We start from the raw sequence: 20198 nt of genomic DNA on the forward strand, positions 1-20198 counted from the left end.
ATTTATTGAAATTCTGGAATCAGTGGGCTATAGGGAATGATGAATGCATATTCTGTGTCCTGAGTTGTGGCTGCTGACTATGGCTACTTTGTATGTTATGAATAGCTTTTTTTAAAGAGGCAATTTCAAGATAAAGCATTGTTGCAATATATTCTGGCCACTGCTTGCATTTTTTTCAGAGATTTTGTGTAAAGCTATGCTTCATGCTGTGAAGTTCCACTGCCAATGTTTTGTTTACTGTTTACTTGTTCTTGAGAGAATTGTCTATAAGATTAGACAGAGTTGTTTCCTTAGCCAAGTCAAAATTGTCTTACTAGTTATTAGTGCCAAAACAGACCAAGTCATGTACTGAATATGTATTAGAAGTTGATGGGAAGAGAGTTTCCTGAAGTTTTGGAATCATGGATTATAAGCAGGAAATCAGTTCATGTTCACTTTTTATTTATTGCAATATAGTGATTTTTAGGCTGCAAACTGGATACATACATACTCCAACTAGGTTACTCTATTTTTTGTGGATGAGCTGATCTTTCTGGATTGCCTATTGCAGAGCTATGGTCATGTCACATATCAAAGTCTGCTTCACAAACCTAGCATTTCCTGTAGTTGACATCAGTATTAAAATTTCTCTACATACAGGTTTTTTTAAAGTCAAATATTTGCTTCCAGTTTAGTCTTACTGGATTATTTTATTTTCTCATTACTGTCATAAAACAGGCTGCTGTGGACTAGCAGTTCAGAGACAGCTTAAAGACTGGAATCATCAGTAGACTTTCATTATTTGCCAAGGCCATGGTGCTGTAAAAGTCTTTTCTTTTTGTATCCTGCAGATAAGCTAGAATTTTAAGACATTACATCAAATCTTTCCAAGCAACTCCCTTCTTTGTTCTTCAGGTTGGCTTGTAATCTGTTCTTTTTTCTCCCTTCTCATCTCCCACTTCTTGATCTCCTCCAGGTCATCCGGCGAGGCTGGCTGACCATCAACAATATTAGCATCATGAAAGGGGGCTCCAAGGAATATTGGTTCATCTTAACAGCAGAAAGTTTGTCTTGGTACAAGGACGAAGAGGTATGTAATAGATGGGATTTTTTTTCCAATTGTTATCCTATTCTAGCAGAGTTCTGTTCTATTCTTCGATTAAAATAAAGCCAATTTGATTAAAATTGATAAAACTTAGCTTGATTTATGCATTTTGTATACAATTTTGCACAACTATATAGCATATGTTCAAATTTTCAGCTGATAAATATTTTGGATGGATACTAGTATGATACAGGAATTAGATAGTTAGACCATAAGTATATAATATAGTTTTATGGCTACTGTGAAAATACCATTGGAAGAGATGACAATATATTGAACTTGTACAACAAAGGGAAGATATATTTATATCTAGTTGGATGTTTTGGATGTTTTTAAGAAGAGTCTGTGGCATAATAAATGTAAGAATAGAACAATTGTTTTTTACATTAAGATGGGGAAACAATAATTGCAAATATTTAAATGGCTTATTATAATTACCTCCCTTTTTGCACATATGACTAAAATTGAATTCTGAAAATCTTGAAGCAATCAGATGTTGATACTGATAAGCAATCAGATGTTGATACTTGATACTTTGTAGTATATAGTGAAAAGTGGCAGAGTAAGTAAAAGAAGGGCAAATTAAAATAGCAGGTCATTTATAGATACTTTATGTTTTATTGACAGGATTTGCCTATTGAAATGTTTTTTTCCAGTTCCATTTGCCTAGTTCTGTATGATTTTCCCATTTGTATTATGCACATCTTACAAGAACCATGTAGCTTTTTTTAAGGTCATCATCCTGACTTTTATTTGAAACCAACCAGCTTTTTTTTAGTGAATAGTACAGTCTGTGACATTTAATTTCCAGAAACAAGTCACAGTACAATATATTCTTCTCTGATACATCTCCTAACTCCTAAACTTAGACATGTGCTTACATTTCTTGAATTGTTTTGCCCGGAAGATGGCGTCCAAATTAGCTAGACTCAGATGTCTTTTATCTTCCTGTCAAGCCTGTACAGGCATCACCCTTAGCAAGTATGTTACATAGTTTTTTTTTCCTGTCTATGGTTACATGAGTCCATATAGGATGGGTTATCTCACCTTAAACCAATAGGACTGAGTCTGCTCAAATTCAAATTCCGCCCCTTTGCTGTGGCCACTCTCCAGTTTTCAACTCAGTCTTAGCCAGGACTCAATGTATTTTACAAGGGTCCAATGTAACTGTAATTGGAACCTGATTGTAAAAAGGGAAAACAAGTTTTAAATGGACCTTTGAGGCTTGGAATCTGCTGGAGACTGGTGAGTGAGCTAATTTTAGCTCCTAGAACTGGGAAACGGTGGGAAGGGCTTCAGACTCAGCGCGGAGAGCCCAGACCACATGGGATGGCTCCTGGGCGATCGGCCCAATAAGGGCAGCCAGCTGATTGGCACGGCAACAACAAAATCCACTTGCAGTTGCTCTTTCGCTTTCTGGCTTGCTGTATTGATCACCTTGGCTGCAAAACGCTCAGCGCAGCAGCCTGCAGCAGCGGCTTGAAGATCTAGGAGAAGCCATAGAGAGCTTTGCTGAACATTTGGAGGAAGCAAAGTAGCCGCTTGATCGGGTATCAGCCCGATCCCAGCTGGCAGGGATTACCCCTAGCTGAAGGGCGCTATTGGCCATGTTGCCAGTGCTGGGTTGCAGACCACTGTCAGGGAGTCTCCAGCACTGAGGAAATCGCGTGGGTGCCATTCTGACCTGTTTACAGGTCCAAAACCTGGTGTGTGACCGGCAGGGTATGGCTGCAGCCCAGCAGTTGCCTTCACAGGCTTGCTAAGCCGGCTTACCAGGTAAGATGATTGTTTTGTTTCTGGATCTGGCCTTTTTATTGCATTAATTACTTGTGCTGGATTTATTAATTCTCCTTCCTCCTTCTAGCAGGTCCCGTCCCTTCCTTGCCTCTTTCTTGTTAATTAATTCATTCTCCAGGTGAGATGGCTGATAAAGAGCAAGAAAGGGAACCAAGTCCTTCTACTTCCAAAGGAAAATCCAGAGGTAGACAGAAGAGGAAGGCTCCTGAAGCCAGAGCTGAACCAGAGGTCCAGAAGGAAACAAAGGCTTCTGGAAAAAGGTCTGAAAAACGCCACCATATGGCTGGGGGGAAGGGCAGGAGATCTCCTCCTCCTGATGCTGGTTCAGATCAGTCTGCACAATCCCCAGTTTTACAACTGGAAGTAGGGTCTTCTGCCTCTACTGGGCCCCCTCGCCCTGGGATTTGGTCCCCTGATAATTCTTCTGCAGTTGGGGATCCAACTCCCTTGGGAGACCTTGAGAGGGATGATAGGGAGCCTTCAATTGTGGAGGAGCTGCTTCCTCCCCTCTGTTGCTGAACCTTACAATTCTGAGGAAGAGGAAGGTGCTGTTCCAGCCCATTTGGAAGCCATTATTGCTAAGGCTATCAGGAGGAGAGTGATGGAGGCTCTTCGAGTGTCCAAAGGAAATATCTCTGAGGCCTCAGATCAATCAGATCCAGACAGGTCTTTTCATGCTAGAGAAACCTATTCCTTCAGAGACAGAGGTTCACCAGTGCCTTTGTTATCCAGCATTGCTGGCAGAGCCCTTGAAGAAGAGAAGAAAGAATCTGATTTCTCAGAGGATGAGGATACGGCCCTGGAGAGACCTTCCTTTACTGGCATTTTTGATGCATAGAAGTTTAGGGCTTTATTATTCAAAGCCAAGAAAACTGCAAAGTTGGGGCCTGGGGCTGATGTTGGTGAAACAGAGGGTGCTGGCACAGTGCCACCTGATCAACTTTTCGATGAACCAACTGTAAGACCAGAAATGGTGCCTGTCCCTAGATTATTCCTCAATGTTATACAAAAGCAGATGGAAGCCCCTGGTACTTCCTCATCGCTGTCGGCCAATGAGAGGCATTTCTTTACCATGGGGCCTGAGCTAACCAGCTCCCTGCAGGTGCCTACAGTTGATGCACCAGTCACGGCTATGATCTCTGCCTCATCCAATCTGGCAGATCTTGAAAAGGCACTAAAAGCTGAAGATAAGAAGATTGAGCAATCCCTCCAGCGCGCTCATCTGGCAGCCGCTTGGGCAGTTAAGGTGGCTTTGGCTACCTCCTTTTTCACAAGATCCTCTCTACGGTGGCTTCGCCAATTGCAGGACCGTGTCCCTGCATCTGACGTGCGAATTCATCAGGATATTAATAAGTTGGTCGCAGCCTCAAAATTCACTGCAGACACTACTTTGAATAGTGCCAGGTTTGCCTCCAAGGCCATCGCCACATCCATCGCTGCCCGTAGAATATTTTGGCTGAAGAATTAGCAGGCAGATGGTTGGTGCAAGTGGAAGGTGGCCTCTTCTCCCATAAAAGGGGACAAGCTATTTGGCGAGGTCCTGAAGCGACATCTGGTTGAAACCAGGGACAAGAAGCAGTATCTTCCTTCTCTAAATAGACGCTCCAGTTTTAGGGCTGCTCCTTATAACCGTAGATCCTCTTACAGAGGAGAGGGCACTTCAGGGGCTCAAGGGTCCCAGAAGCAACCCTACAACTGGCAAGAGTATCCTCAGGATAGAGCAGCCTGTGACAGACTACAGTACTCAGGCAAGCGGCCCTTTCATGGGGGAAGTTTATTGCATTTGGGGGCTAACATAGATACACTTTCTTGCAAAGTTTTTCTTTCTCAAGAAAGGATAGACAGTTTGCTTTCTATGATTGGGGAGATTGTGAAGGCTTGTTCTTCCACCCTGGCTTCTCTATCCCAAATATTAGGGAAGATGATTTCCACCATCTCCATTGTGCCTTGGGCCAGGCTTCACTCCAGAAAGCTTCAATGGTTCCTTTTGCCTCATCAAAAGGCTGGCTGGAATCATTTGGCTGTTAGGGTTTCCGTCCGTACATCTGTTGTTGTGGTGGCCTTCTCCGGCCTTGCATGATGGACAAACATTCAAAGAACCTTCTCGTATTGTCATCACGGCTCCAATTTGGCACAGGGCCTGTAGTCCCCCTTAGAAAAAGGGAAGAGTATTAATTGGTTAGAACTAAGAGCAGTCAGGTTTGCTCTCAAACAATTTAGATCATACATATTTCATTCTCATATCCTTGTCCTGACGGACGACCAAGGTGCACATTAATAGACAGGGAGATACCAGGTCCCAAGCTCTTACATTAGAGGCTGAGTGTCTGGGGTTTTGGGTGGAAAAGAATCTCCTTTCTATTAGGACGGAACACATCTCTGTGGAGGATAACACACAGGCTGATTGGCTAAGTAGAGCAAAAATGGATCCCTCAGAGTGGAGTATTCCGCCTCTTTTGTTTCAGGGGCTGGTTCAGATATTCGGACTTCCAGACCTGTTCACCTCTCCGACCAATGACCAACTTCCCAGATTCTTCACCAGGTTTGTGCACCAGGGAGCAGAAGGGACCAACACCCTAAGGTACCGTTGGCTGCTGTATGCCTTCCCTCCTCTTCCGTTGTTACCAGCGGTGATTTGGAAGATTTTGGAGGAGGAGGAGGAGGTATTGTTACTAGCTCCATACTAGCCCAGACATCCTTGGTTCGCGGACCTGGTGAACCTCTCGTGTTCCACTGCTTGGAGGATTCCTCCTCTCGGTCTCTCTTCTCCAGGGAGAGATCTCTCACCCAGACCCCCAGTAGTTCCAACTGACCACATGGCAGTTGAGCAGAGCATGCTGAGGAAGCAAAAGATTTCTGAGAAGGCCATCCAGACCACCTAGCAGCCAGAAGGCCTTCCATGAGCAGAATTTACCAAGGTACGTGGAAAGTTTTCTGCCAGTGATGTTCAAAAACCAAAATTTCCCCCATTTTGGCCTCTGTGGCCAATATTTTGGACTTTTTGCAAGAGGGTCTTGACAAGGGACTCTCCGCTAATATCTTGCGTAGACAGGTAGCAGCCCTTTCCTCAGTTTTGTTTTTGCATCGTAAAGGTTCCCTATCAATCAGACTATTCGTAAATTTTTAAAGGGGGCTTCCAACATAAGACCACCAGTTGTTCACACAGATTTCCCACTTGGGACCTTCCCAAAGTTCTAAAAGCTTTAATGTTCCCACCTTTTGAACCCCTTAAATCCATAACCTTGTATTTCCTCTCTCTCAAGGTGGCATTCCTCATGCCATCACCTCGGCTAGGAGGATTTTGGAGTTAGCCACTCTTTCTGTCAAGGAGGGCTTGGTTGTCTTCCATGCAGACAGAGTGGTGCTGCGCTTAGATCCCTCTTTATTCCTAAAATCAATTCCAGATTTCATAGAGCAGAGGAACTTGTCCTTTCCCAATTTTTGCCCTGCTCCTTCCCACTCTCTCAAGCGATCTTGGCACACTCTGGATGTGTGGAGGGCTTTGAAGACTTACATCAGGAGGACCCTTCTGTTCCAGTGCGCGGAGGCCCTCTTTGTCTCATTTCAACCCAATTCCTTGGGGTTGAAGGTGTCACCTATGACGGTGGGCAGATGGATTAGGGCCTGCATCACTAAAGCTTACCACACGACAGCTGTTCCGATTCCAAGAAGGGTGACAGCACATTCCACCAGGAGTGCAGCGACAACGGCGGCCTGGGCTACCCAAGCCCCCATTGAGGAGATTTGCAGAGCAGCCACCTGGTCTTCTCCATCTCCTTTTATCTGCCATTATCGCATTGATACCTTCGCTGCGGCACATACCGCTTTCGGCAGAAGAGTCCTGCAAAGTGTACATTAACACTGATGTAAGTAGGACCAGACTTTTGCCCTCCCTGGAATTAGCAGGCTTGGGTATGTCCCATCCTATCTGGACTCACGTAACCATAGACAGTAAAAGGAACATTGGCTTACCTGAATGTTCGTTTTCTGTCTGTGTGGAGTGAGTCCAGCCCCACCCTGATTCATATGGTCAGGTATTCTGTCCCACCTGTATCCACAGGTGAAACTTCGAGTAATATAGTTCAAATACTTTACGTAACCTAAACCAGAGGCAGAAGATTCAATTGCTCTGTTATCACAGTCCTTTGGCAATCCTCCTGGAATCTGTCCGGCAATTCTGTAAAGTTCGTAATTCACAACGCAGTAAATCAGACGCAAGTCTTTCCAAGGCAAGATTCACTTTGTTTCCAGCAAATATTTCAAAGTTGTGCGCTCCCTTATATCCTCTAAGAAAGGGCGTGTCAGTCTCATTAATTAATCCTTTGCTGGACGTCTCTTTTCTAATCGAGATTGACGTCTCAATCTTCTCCTAGTTCTGGCATCCAGCCAGCATCCGGCAGTTTCATCACAGCTTGAATCCTCCGATACACTTTCCTGATTAACAGTTAACACCTGAGGTGTAATTAGGGAAGTAGATTCAGTGGACTCTGAATCTTCCAATAAATCAGGCTCATATCTCGAATCCAACTCCTCTCCCTGTACCTGACTCCCCTCCAAGTCACTTAATAATGCAGGCTCAAATCTCAGTGCCAGATCGTCTTCCTCACTAGAACCCACATCTGCTGACTGATCAGGTTCAAGTCTCAGAGTCACAACACTATCCCTCACCGCAGGGCCCTTCCCCCGAGTCTGACGAGCTGGATGCAGTTTCGATGGGAAGTGTTCATGGAACCTCCGGATAAGGTCCGAAGCACGAACCGTGGAAGCATCCACCCAAGAGAGAACCTCCACGCCATCTGCCATCCTCCCGACAAGTTACTGAAAGCGTCCTTTCAACCAGCGAGAATCCTGAACGCTGACAACCGTATCATCAGCGGCAGTCTCATTGCTGGGTACCGATGGAGAAGTCGCACCTTCGGGAGAACGGAGTGTCCACGATGGGGAGTCAGGAACCAGAAGGGAACGGTGGAAGACAGGATGAATGCGCATGGAGCGCGGCAGGGTGAGTCGATACGTGACAGGATTGATGACTGCCTCAATAGGGAATGGACCAATGAAGCGGTGGTCCAACTTCTTAATCAGACGATCGACCCGAAGGTGCTTTGTGGATAACCACACCTTGTCACCCACAGCTAGCGGAGGCGTCGCCCGACGTGAACGATCTGCAAACTGTTTGTAGTCCTTCGCCCGTTCCAGTTGTTGTGCCAATAATCGGTGAACTGATTGCAACTCCTTGAAAATTCTCGCATTTCTGGGACCGGGGAGTCCACAATTGACAACGGGGAAAATCATGGATGGTAGCCCACATTCGCATAAAACAGCGTTATGCGAGTAGATGTATGTTGCAAATTGCTAAAGGCAAACGCCGCCAAAGGGAGGTAAGTCACCCAATCGTTCTGCCGATGGTTAACAAAACATCTCAGATATTGGGTGAGGATGCCAATCACTTTCTCAGTCCCGCCATCAGTCTCCGGATGGTGAGCCGACGCCAAACACACCTGCACCTGTAATGCCATCATGAGGTTCTTCCAAAACTGAGCGGTAAACTGGACACCACGATCCGAAACCACCCTGTCTGTCAGACCATGTAAACAGAAAACATGCTGCAGAAATAACTGGGCAGTAGTGCGGGTCAATGGCAACTTCTGACAAGGGATAAAATGAGCCATCTTGGTGAGCATGTCAACCAACACGAGTACTGTCATATACCCTGATGACGAGGGTAAGTGGGTCAGAAAGTCCATGGAGATCACCCTCCATGGTCTACCCGGAGTCGGCAGCGGTTGAAGGAGTCCAGAAGGCGCACCCGACGCGGCCTTCGCTTGTCGACACGTAATACAAGAGGCGACGTAAGAAAAAACATCATGTCAGACTCGCGGCCACCAAAAAGTCCGTGTGATGAAGTGAAGAGTTTTAAAGTAGCCAAAATGGCCAGCAGCAGGATTGTCATGACATTGAGTCATGATGAGGGCTCTAAGCGTTCTGGTGGGTACGTACAATAGTCCTCGATGCCGTAGCAAGCCCTCCTGTAGAGTCCATGGGGAGTCAGGTCCAATTTCCCCCATCCTTTGCTGTGACCAAGCGTCTACGTGCTGCGTTTCTCTTACTCGAGCCCTCAAATCCACCGGGTCCTGAATAACAGCCAAAGCTTCCGGTGGCAGAACCGTACGTGGAGGAAGAGGGTCTTCGGGACTATGGTACTCGGGTTTACGAGATAGGGCATCCGCCCTCCGATTTTGTCCACTGGGAACGTATGTGACTGAAAAGTTGAACCTAGCGAAGAACAACAACCACCGAATCTGTCGTTGGTTCAACTTCTTGGCAGTGGACAAATGTTCCAGGTTACAGTGATCTGTCCGAACCTCCACCTTGTGTTGAGCCCCCTCCAGATGATGTCACCAGGTCTCGAACGCAGCCTTGATGGCCAGCAACTCCTTTTCCAAAATGGTATAATTGCGCTCAGAAGTTGTGAGCTTCCTCGCATAATATGCGCACGGGAAAAAAGGTGCGCCATCCGTTGGGGCTTGTAGCAACACTGGCCCAATAGCTACGTTGGAGGCATCTGTCTCGACCACAAATGGACGATTCGGATCAGGATGCCTCAATATCGGCTCAGCAACGAAGGCTTTCTTTAGAACCTCAAAAGCCCATTGCTGCGGGGGCCCCCACTGGAACAGGACCTTCTTGCAAAGGAGCTGGATGATGGGATCTATCAGCTTGGCAAAGTCCGGGATGAAGCTCCTGTAGTAATTAGCGAACCCCAAGAGATGTTGCACATCCTTTACTCGACGAGGGGGTTCCCAACTATACAAGGCCTCAACTTTCCTCGGGTCCATGGCAATGCCCTCGGGAGAGATGATGTGCCCCAAGAACTCTACAGAAGTCTGGAAAAAGAGGCATTTCTCCAGCTTCGCATAGAGTTTACGCTCCCAAAGACGTAATACCTGACGGACTTGGCAAAGGTGGCTCTCCCTGGACCGAGAGTAGATCAAAATGTCGTCCAGTTACACCACCACGAACCGATCCAGCATGTCCCGTAAAATGTCGTTCATTAAGTGCTGGAAAACCGCGGGAGCATTGGTCAAACGGCATTACAGTGTATTCAAAATATCTGTATCGGGTGCCAAATGCCGTCTTCCACTCGTCCCCCTTGCGCATCCGCACCAGGTTGTAGACCCCTCAAAGATCGAGTTTGGTGAACACAGTGGCCTCCCTCAACCGCTCCATCAACTCTGGAATGAGTGACAAGGGATAACTATTTCTCACCGTGATGGCGTTCAACCAGCGGTAGTCACAGCACAAACGTAACTCCCCCGTCTTCTTTTTCACAAAAAGAACGGGAGCAGAAAGAGGAGACGACGATGGTCTGATAAATCCCCGGGCCAAGTTCTTATCCAGAAACTCTCGAAGAGCAGCCAATTCGGGCTCAGACATGGAATATAATCGCCCCTTGGGCAGTGGAGCATCAGGTAAAAGGTCCACAGGACAGTCATAGGCTCGATACAGTGGTAACTGATCCGCCTCCTTCTCGCTGAAAACGTCGGAGAAGTCTGATAGCTCTGGTGGTATGGAAACAGCGGGGGCGGCAATGTCCTGACCAGCACAGATATGTCTCAAATGATGAACGCACTGAAGACTTGGGAAGGAAATGACATTCTGCGCCCAAGCCACCAAAGGATCGTGCAATCGTAGCCAGGACATGCCGAGAACCAAATGGAGATGAAGGCCCGAGGTGATATAGAAGCTAATCGCCTCCTCGTGGTCTCCAATAACCAAACGCAACGGTTGGGTAGCAAAGCGAAGGGGTCCCGACTTAAGCTCATGCCTGTCAACGGTTTCCACCTTGATGGGTGGTTCCACAGCAACCAAAGGGACATCAAAGTGAGTTGCGAAGGCCCGGTCCATAAAACTAGTTGTAGCCCCTGAGTCCACCAACGCAACTGCAGGAATCCCCTCCTTCCAGGACTCTAGGAAAACCTGCGTGTCCAAAAGTAGATGCCGGGGAGGGCCAGGGTTCACCTCAGCCACTTCGGGTGGTGGGGAGGTACGTGCCTGACCTAAGGTTTCCCCGAGGTCGGGTCTACCCTGTTTTTCCGATGGCCCAGGATTCGATTTTGGCACTGGTCTTCGTGTCCCCCTCCATTTACAAGAACTGGCAAAGTGTCCTGGCCCCCCACAATAAAGGCACAAACCTCCCTGGAACCTTCGCGAGCGTTCCTGCGCCGTCAACTGTGGGCGGAGTGCACCCAACTCCATCAGCTCCTCGGTCCTGGTCACAGTATTGCAGGATACCAAGGGTGCGGGTTGTACTGGAGGTTGCGGCCGTGAGTGAGAGAGTGGTTCCGGAACTGGTTGTTTGCTCTTGCGTTGATGAAGCCGGGCATCAATACGTAGACATTGTATGACCAAGGCATCCAGGGTTAGAGCCCGCTCTGCATGCACCAGCTCATCCTGGATGTCATCAGCCAAGCCCTCCTGAAAGGCATCCATGTGGGCTGACTCATTCCAAGTAGAGTCCATGCAGAGCAGACGAAACTCCGCAACGAATTCTTGCAAAGGACGTTTCCCCTGACAAATGTCCTTCAAGCATCTGGCCACAGTTTGGCTTTTAATGGGATCCTCAAACATGACCCGTAATTGCTGCTGGAAACCCTGGTAGTCAGTTAGTAAAGGGCTATCTTGTATCAGCAGAGGAGTAGCCCATCCAGCAGCTGGACCTGATAAGAGGCTAATAATAAATCCCACCTTACCCCGGTCATCCGGAAAATCTTCATGCCTCAAGGACATAAATAATTGGCATTGTCCCATAAACACCGGAAACATCAGTCTGTCCCGAGAATTTATCTGGCACAGATACCGGGCATTTCTTAAAGGGAGGAACTGGGGGAGGAACAAGGGCCTGTAGCTGTGAAAGATGGTTTACCAACTGTGTTACCTGGTGTTGCAGAACCTGGTTGTTCTGTAAGAGTTGGTCAATTTGTTGCTGTTGTTGCTCCACCAGTTGTTTCAATTGGGTTGGGTCCATCTTGGTTGAAGATGGTTTAGTTTGTCTGGAAACAATAATGTTCTGTCCCACCTGTATCCACAGATGAAACTTCAAGTTATATAGTTCAAATACTTTACTAAACTAAACCAGAGGCAGAAGATTCAATTGCTCTGTTATCACAGTCCTTTGGCAATCCTCCTAGAATCTGTCCAGCAATTCTGTAAAGTTTGTAATTCACAATGCAGTAAATCAGATGCAAGTCTTTCCAAGGCAAGATTCACTTTGTTTCCAGCAAATATTTCAAAGTCGTGCGCTCCCTTATATCCTCTAAGAAAGGGCGTGTCAGTCTCATTAATTAATCCTTTGTGCTGGACGTCTCTTTTCTAATCGAGATTGACGTCTCAATCTTCTCCTAGTTCTGGCATCCAGCCAGCATCCGGCAGTTTCATCACAGCTTGAATCCTCCGATACACTTTCCTGATTAACAGTTAACACCTGAGGTGTAATTAGGGAAGTAGATTCAGTGGACTCTGAATCTTCCAATAAATCAGGCTCATATCTCGAATCCAACTCCTCTCCCTGTACCTGACTCTCCTCCAAGTCACTTAATAATGCAGGCTCAAATCTCAGTGCCAGATCGTCTTCCTCGCTCGAACCCACATCTGCTGACTGATCAGGTTCAAGTCTCGGAGTCACAACAGTCGGGTGGGCAAGGGGTGTGCATTAATGTGTCTGTTTCGTCAGCTTTGAAATTCAGCTGCCACATTTTTTTAGAGACTTAGAGGAGTTGAAAATTTCAAGGTTATTCTGTGTGTCGTATTAAGAATTTCCAGTTGCAGTTAATTGGTTCTCATGATTTATGAAGTGTAGAAGTGGAAGGAGAGAAGGTGAGTTCTGTGTAACTCTCCAAAAAACTTTCACTTGGGAAATTGCTTTTGAACATGCCAGATCTGTTCCTAATAAATCAGTTGGAGAGATTGATATCATGGATACTTTCTGGATGCTTGACATGCTTATTTACTGTAGTTGAATCATGTCTCGTCTGCCTTGATGCTTCATCGAAAGCTGGGGAGTGGCCAAAGCAAAGGGGCAGAGCTTGAATTTGAGCAGACTCAGTCCTATTGGTTTAAGCTGATATAACCCATCCTATCTGGACTCACTCCACATAGACAGAAAGTGAATATTCAGGTAAGCCAATATTCCTTCCACCGTTCCATTCAACAGCTAAGGAGTTCATATTAAAGGAAGTTTACTGAGCTAGTACAAATGTTTTACTTTTCTTAATTTCATCTCACAGGCAACCCTCTTCCTCAGCCTTGTTTTGGTGGGGAGGGAGGCTGCTAGTTGTCAGTGAGATAACAACAGACTGTTTTGAGGAACAACAGAGCCTAGATGAAAATGAATTGTTTCCTTCATTGAATACAATTGCTCACTTCCTCAGAACTGCATCAGTATACTGTACATATTTCTACTATAAATAAGATTAAAAGAACGGTTCTTTTGAACATCAAATTAAATATTTAATACCATACTTTACTCTGAACTCACCTCTTGTACTTAGAAAATGAAGAACACAAATAATTACTTGTTTTTTTATTAAATAATTGTTCTAGGTATTCATCAAAACTTAGAATAAAATCGTTTTCTGTCAGAAAGAGGTAGAATCTTACCTGAGCAAGCCAGCATCTTGAAATTATTCTTATCCAGCCCAATCTAATCAATGTGCAAACTACTGTATACCTTTGTAGTTTTCTGAACAGGTAGTCTGAACGCTGTTTCCTTTCCATTTAGTTCCATTTAGTTCTCTAGTCTTAGGAATGTAAGTAGAAGAGTTCTGTGGGCGGCGGCAGGGGGGGATCCATTTTTTTCTCTTCCCTTTGACATGGCAAAGTCGGCAATTGAATCCAACTTGGGAAGTAGGTGGGTTCTTTCAGAAAATCAAAGTGGGGACGTGGGTGGCCTCCATCACATCACTTTTGGGACTTTGTGTGCATGCCGTGTGGAAGGAAGGATTTTTAAGATGTTGCAGATTTCCACTGGCAAAATCTTCAGGTCAAGTTTATAAAAAGTTTAACAGTTCTTTTAGAACCCATAGAATTACTTCAAAGCTGCCAATTCTGTCCAAAAAATTACAATTGTTTTTTGGAGGGTTGGGGTTGGGGGGGAATTTGTCCCTGCAATGGGCCATATAAAGGGCATCAGGGATCTATTTCATTATCACAATACCTTACTGCCACTAAGAATCTGAGAATGTTGGTTTCAAAAACAGCATAAAATTGATAAACAAAATCTGAATGACTTTCACCAGATATTATAGGAAGAAAAAATTAAATGAGGAAATTTAAAATGCTCAGCCATTGGAAAATGGTATCTTAGATAGCCTTAAGAGGAATTGTCATATGTTTTGTCATATCTTATGTCATAACATATTTCTGGGTAAACTGTGAATGCAAGTCTTTTGGTCTCAGTCTAAGAAACAATGTAGGACAAGGCTAGAACTCTGGTTTTCCCAGTGTGGAATTGGAAATAGTTTGTCATTAATCAACTGAAATGAAAATTTCTTTTCATTTTCTTCATTTTAACACAAAACCTTCTTGTTGAGTTCACCTTTAAAGGAACAAAGAAAAATTCCATGTAACTTTTTTATCTCTTATAGGAGAAAGAGAAGAAATATATGCTGCCTCTAGATAACCTAAAAATAAGAGATGTGGAGAAGGGCTTCATGTCTAACAAGCATGTCTTTGCCATTTTTAACACAGAACAAAGGTAAGAATAACCCCCTCTTCAGTCTTGAACTTTGTAAGAAGCTGTTTAAATTCCTTGGCTCAACTTACATGGATGACCTTGCCAGAAAACCAAAATGATGGAGACTTGCAGATTTGTGTTTGTATCTGCCTAAATCTCCTCTCTTTTTCTTTAAGTAAGTTGCAAATATTTTTCTATCTTGTAAAAATGTAGCATTGTGTTACAGCAGAGTAATAGCATTTGAATAAAAACACTGCTCTTGAATATTAGCGATGAAAATGAAATAATGCTTTTTTCTCCTGCCATTAGCTACCTTTCATAGATAGGCTTATATCTTGATAGTTCAACCAAATTTAACTTTATCTTTGTTACATATTATATGATGGAATTTGGTGCTGCAAAGATATGGCTTTTGAAAAGATTGTACAAAGGAGATAATAAAATCTCCTTTAAAAAGTAATCATACACAGTACTCCAGTTAAATGAAGAAGGGAAACTAGATTCAAAAGTAAGCAGAGGTAATTTAGAGCCTTTTCCTAAACTGTTGCTTTCTGCAGTGATAAGAATTGTATTTGAAAACATCTAGAGAAACATGAAATAGAGAAGCATATGAAATCTAAGAAAAGAAAAGGTTGTTGAAAATGACACAAATTATTATGATCATATAAAGGTTAGTTAGGGGTCAAAGTTATGTAATATTTGAAGAATCTTTCATCATTTGATTTTTCTTACAGTTTCATACATATATACATTCACATTATTCCTTTTGGGGTAAATAATATGCAAAGTGAAACAAGCAAGAAATAGTAAGCAAAAGAAACCGGAGGCAAAAAAACACAAACAGAAGAGATTTGTCTAATTTTAGTTTACACTAATACACTATAGAGGTATTTACACTATACCTCATTTTCTTTGACAATCAACCTTACTTCCCATCTATTCATACAATTTATTTTCTTTTGTTTATTTTCTTAGGTCCCATCTACTCCATCCAACTATGATTTTCTTGGTTTTTCTATTAACTCATGTTCTCTTTTGCCACATGTTTTATGATTCAAATATCACTCATTCTCTATATATAATCAGATAACTTCAACATACTTCCTTTGTATTAGTCATTTACTTTTATATTCAGTTTATATTTTATAAACTGAATATAATAAATATATATGAATATATAATATAAATATCAGGAGATAGACATAATCTGCAAAGATGAAGTGAGGAAAGCAAAGGCTCAGAATGAACAAAGATTTGCAACAAAAGTCAAAGATAATTTTAAAAGTTTATTTCAACATATAAATAACAAGAAAAAAGTCAAGGAAACAGTAGGTCCACCTAAGAGATAAGATGGCAAGGAAGTAACAGGCAGTAAAGAGGAAGCAGAGCTGCTTAACACATACTTTGAATCAGTCTTCACACATAAAAAACCTATAGCCCAACAACCTACAAAATCATAATTGTAAAAGACAGAAATAAAAATTAAAATAAGTAGGAAAATGGTAAGAGAACATCTGTCTGATCTTGATGAATATAAATCACTGGGACCTGAGGATTACCTGACAGAGTTCTGAAGGAGCTGACAGATGTCATCTCAGAACTATTGTACCATATCTTTCCAAAATCCCGGAGCACTAGGAAACTACCTGAGGATTGGAAAAGAGCTGATGTGGTTCCCATCTTCAAAAAAGGAAGACTAAAAACAGATCCAGGAAACTATAGACCAATCCGCCTAACATCAATACCTGGGAAGAGACTGGAAAAGATAATTTTTAAAAAAGATCACCGAACATCTAGAAACAAATAAAGTTATAATTGGAAGCCAGCATGGGTTTTTTAAAAATAGATCATGCCAAACCAATCTTATTTCATTGTTTGACAAAGTGACTAAATTAATAGACCAGCAAAATGATGTGGACATAGTATATTTTGACTTCAGTAAGGCATTCAACGAAGTAGACCTCAACCTACTTCTTGGTAAGCTAGAAAAGAGTAAGATAGGCAGCATCACAACCATGGATTGTAACTGGTTGACAAACCATTCTCAACGAGTAGTCCTTAACACATCCACATGGATGGAATTAAGCAGTGGGGTGCTACAAAGTTCCGTCTTAGGCCCAGTACTTCATTAAATGACTTAGATGAGGGAATATAAAGGGAACTAATCAAATTTGCAGATGATACTAAGCTGGCAGTAATAGGCAACACCCTAGATCCACTCTTGAGCCAACCCCTCAAGATCCAGATGGATCTTTATACACTTGAACACTAAGCCCTAGCTAACAAAATGAAATTCAATATAAAGTAATGTCCTACATTTATCATTTTTCGGTATATAAGATTCACTTCCCCTTCCCCAAAGTGGGTGGAAATGTCTGTGTGTCTTATACAGTGAATATTACCAAAGCCTCGCTGGCTCCCACCCTTTGACCTCTGCCTCCTAGCAATTTGCCTCCTTGCAGCAAACAGCCTGGTCAACTTCAGCACAGCCTGATTTAGCACAAGCAGCTGATCATCAGTTGGATCTGCCTCCAGACGATCAGCTGTTTCAGCCTGCATGGATTGCCTATTGTCACCTCCACATGCCCCATTTTCAGCCTCTGTGCACCCCGTTTTCAGCCTGTTCCGATACCCGCTGCCTGGAACAGGCCAAAAATGGGGCACGCTGAGGCCAAAAATGCAATGTGGAGGCTGAAAATGGGGTGTGCAGATGCAGCAATAGGCGATGGCGATCCCTACAGCCTGAAACAGCTGGTTGTCAGGAGGCAGATCCAATTGACAGTCAGCTGCTTGTGCTAAATCAGGTTGTGCTGAAAGTGACCAGGCGATTTGCTGCAAGGAGGCAAATTGCTGGGAGGCAGAAGCAGATTTTTTTCACCTTGTTTTCCTCCACAAAAGCTAGGTGCATCTTATACTTTGGAGCATCTTATATTCTGAAAAATATGGTAAGCAAGAAAAATCAAACTACACATACAGATTAGGTGAAATCTGACTTGATAGTAGTAACTGTGAGAGAGATCTTGGTGTCCTCGTGGACAATCAAAATATTAGCAGTGTGCAGCAGCAGCAAAAAAATAGCCAATGCAATCCTAAATTACATTTTAACAGAGGGATTGAATCAAGATTATTTGTGGTGCTAATACCGCTCTATAAAAGCGTAAGTAAGATTACACCGAGAATACTGCATCCAGTTTTGGTCACCACACAAAAATATGTTGAGACTCTAGAAAGATTGTAGAGAAAAGCAACAAAGTTGATTAGGGAGGCTAAAACTTATATGAAGAACGATTGCAAGAAACTGGGCATGTCTAGACTAGTAAAAAGAAGAACCAACCATGATGGTGTTCCAATATTTGAGGGGCTGCCACAGAGAGGAGGGAGTCAAGCTATTTTCCAAAGCACCTGAAGGCCAGACAAGGAATAATAGATGGAAACTGATCAAGGAGAGATTTAACCTACAAATAAGAAGGAGTTTTCTGACTATGCAAACAATCAGCCAATGGAACAGCTTGCTTTCAGAAGTCGTGGATGATTCATCACTGGAGGCTTTCAAGAAGAGACTGGGCAGCCACTTGTCAGAAATGGTATAGGATCTCCTGTTTGAGCAGGGGGTTGGACAAGGTGACCTACAAGGTCCATTCTAACTCTGTTATTCTGTTATTCTTTTTTTCTTCTTGTTTTTCCACATGCTGGCATTCACCTGAATTTTGTGTTTCTCTTGAATAGTCCCTAGCTTATAACAGTTCATTCAGGCACCATTCAAAGTTTCAATAATGCTGAATTAGAACCAGTGCTTGGATTTCAAGCTGTCACAGCATCCCCACAGTCAAGTGATTGTGATCTGGTACTTGATTCCCAGCTCGGAATTATAACATCATAGTCAGCCATGGTCACGCAATTATGATTTCTGATATTCCCTGCAGGCTTCCCATAAGCAAAGTCAGTTGGTAAACTGGCAAGAACATGGAGGCTGCCATCATGGAGGATTATTGCTTAATAATGTATGTCTCCTCGCTGAACAGCGATAACTGAGACTGCCAGAATAGTTGCCGCTAAACAATGAGGACTTGTGATATGCTTTACATTGCTCAGCAATGGAAATTCCAGTCGCAAGTACTGTTGTAATTCAGGGATTTCTTGAATTCAATTCTCATTTCCACTTTATAAAAGGATGAAGTGCACACTTTGTCCTCAGCTATTTTTGCTTCAACAAACAGACATTATCTTTCTAGTGGTATTATTAACATATTTTAAAACTTCTCTGTATATTTTCCATTTCCCATTAAATTTTCATATCGTTATTCTTCATTGTATAATATTCACTCAAACACTTAGCTTCTCAACCAATCACAGAGGTCATCTGCATAGAAGAATATCATTGCAATATCAATATGCAGCCAATGTCATTACAGGCAAATCAAAAATTATATTTAGTAAATACAGACTATAGACATACTCTTTTACTCTTATTTCATGATGTTGATATTTTCTCTAATTAGATGGGTAATTGTTTTCTTGTTGTGCATTTCTATTCTAGAAACGTATACAAAGATCTGCGTCAGATTGAACTTGCCTGCGATTCTCAGGAAGATGTGGATAGCTGGAAGGCCTCCTTCCTTCGTGCTGGTGTTTATCCTGAGAAAGACCAAGTAAATATTGCTCAGATTTTCAGTTGAAAGGAAGGGAGGGAATTGCTAAAGAATTTCCTATCATTTGTTTCCATTTCTGAAAGTGCCTTATAACCTAAAATCAGGAGTATGCAACTCTGAAAATCTGAAATGTCAGATTTCAGCAACATCTTATATGATTTAAGTGACCTCAGGAGGAGTTGGGTATAGGTAATTTTTGATTAATTACCATGGGAAACTTAGGCTGGGCTCCTCGAGCGAAGGCGGAATGCTGATGCTGTGCAAATGCAAGTAGCATGGCACTCCCGCACCTTCCAACCATCTCCATCACTGCTTTGGCCCACCTGTGCAGCCACCCCCGTCTTGCCACAACAGCACCATTACCATGTCCTGGCCAGTGAGGGCTGCGCTGTTTTTTGCACGTTGCACCAACTGCAAATTTGCACTTTACACGTGCCACCCCCTACAACAGAGATTTCCAACCCCACCATGGGCCAGTCTCATATTCCAGAGCTGTAGTAGTCACAAGAGTAGCCCTTTGATCATCCCAGAGCAGCTCCTCCAATCCATGGCAGGCCTTAATTGCGTGGAAACATTTCCCTGCCTTCCATCCGAGTGGGTAGACAGATGCCACTTTTGAGCTGATAGACTTCTTCATGCTTTCCACAAAATTACCTCAGCATATCCAGAATGTTCGATCTTGTTTGAGTACTTAAATTTTCCTTTCTGTCATTTCCAAGCCTTTGAAATGGGGGGAGGAATGTCATCTGCCCATCTTTTGCTTTCTTTGAAACTTACTAGGAACTGCCATAACCAGGGGGGATGGGGCATTTGGGAGGGAAAGAGTAGTGGAGGTATGAAAGAACACTGTGGGAAATTGGAGAATATGGATACTAACAGGAACCAGAGGTATCAATTCAAGCAATCTTCCTCCCTTCAAGGATGCTGGACCTGGAAA

General features: G+C 43.4%; 1 protein-coding gene across 14 annotated transcripts in view; it reads left to right on the forward strand.

The window, feature by feature from the left end:
- The window catches only part of DNM2 (dynamin 2), a 166714-nt gene that overhangs the window by 133252 nt on the left and 13264 nt on the right, over positions 1-20198 (forward strand). For all 14 annotated transcript variants that reach the window (XM_087926047.1, XM_087926050.1, XM_087926051.1 and 11 more), the window contains 3 exons: positions 956-1069; positions 14524-14633; positions 19150-19261. In XM_087926047.1, the coding sequence (XP_087782173.1) occupies positions 956-1069; positions 14524-14633; positions 19150-19261 (336 nt within the window). The remainder of the gene's footprint in view (positions 1-955; positions 1070-14523; positions 14634-19149; positions 19262-20198) is intronic.

This window comes from Pseudonaja textilis, chromosome 2, assembly GCF_049901715.1.
Source record: "Pseudonaja textilis isolate UNSWEBS1 chromosome 2, rPseTex1.2, whole genome shotgun sequence".
NCBI classification, from domain to species: Eukaryota; Metazoa; Chordata; class Lepidosauria; order Squamata; family Elapidae; genus Pseudonaja; species Pseudonaja textilis.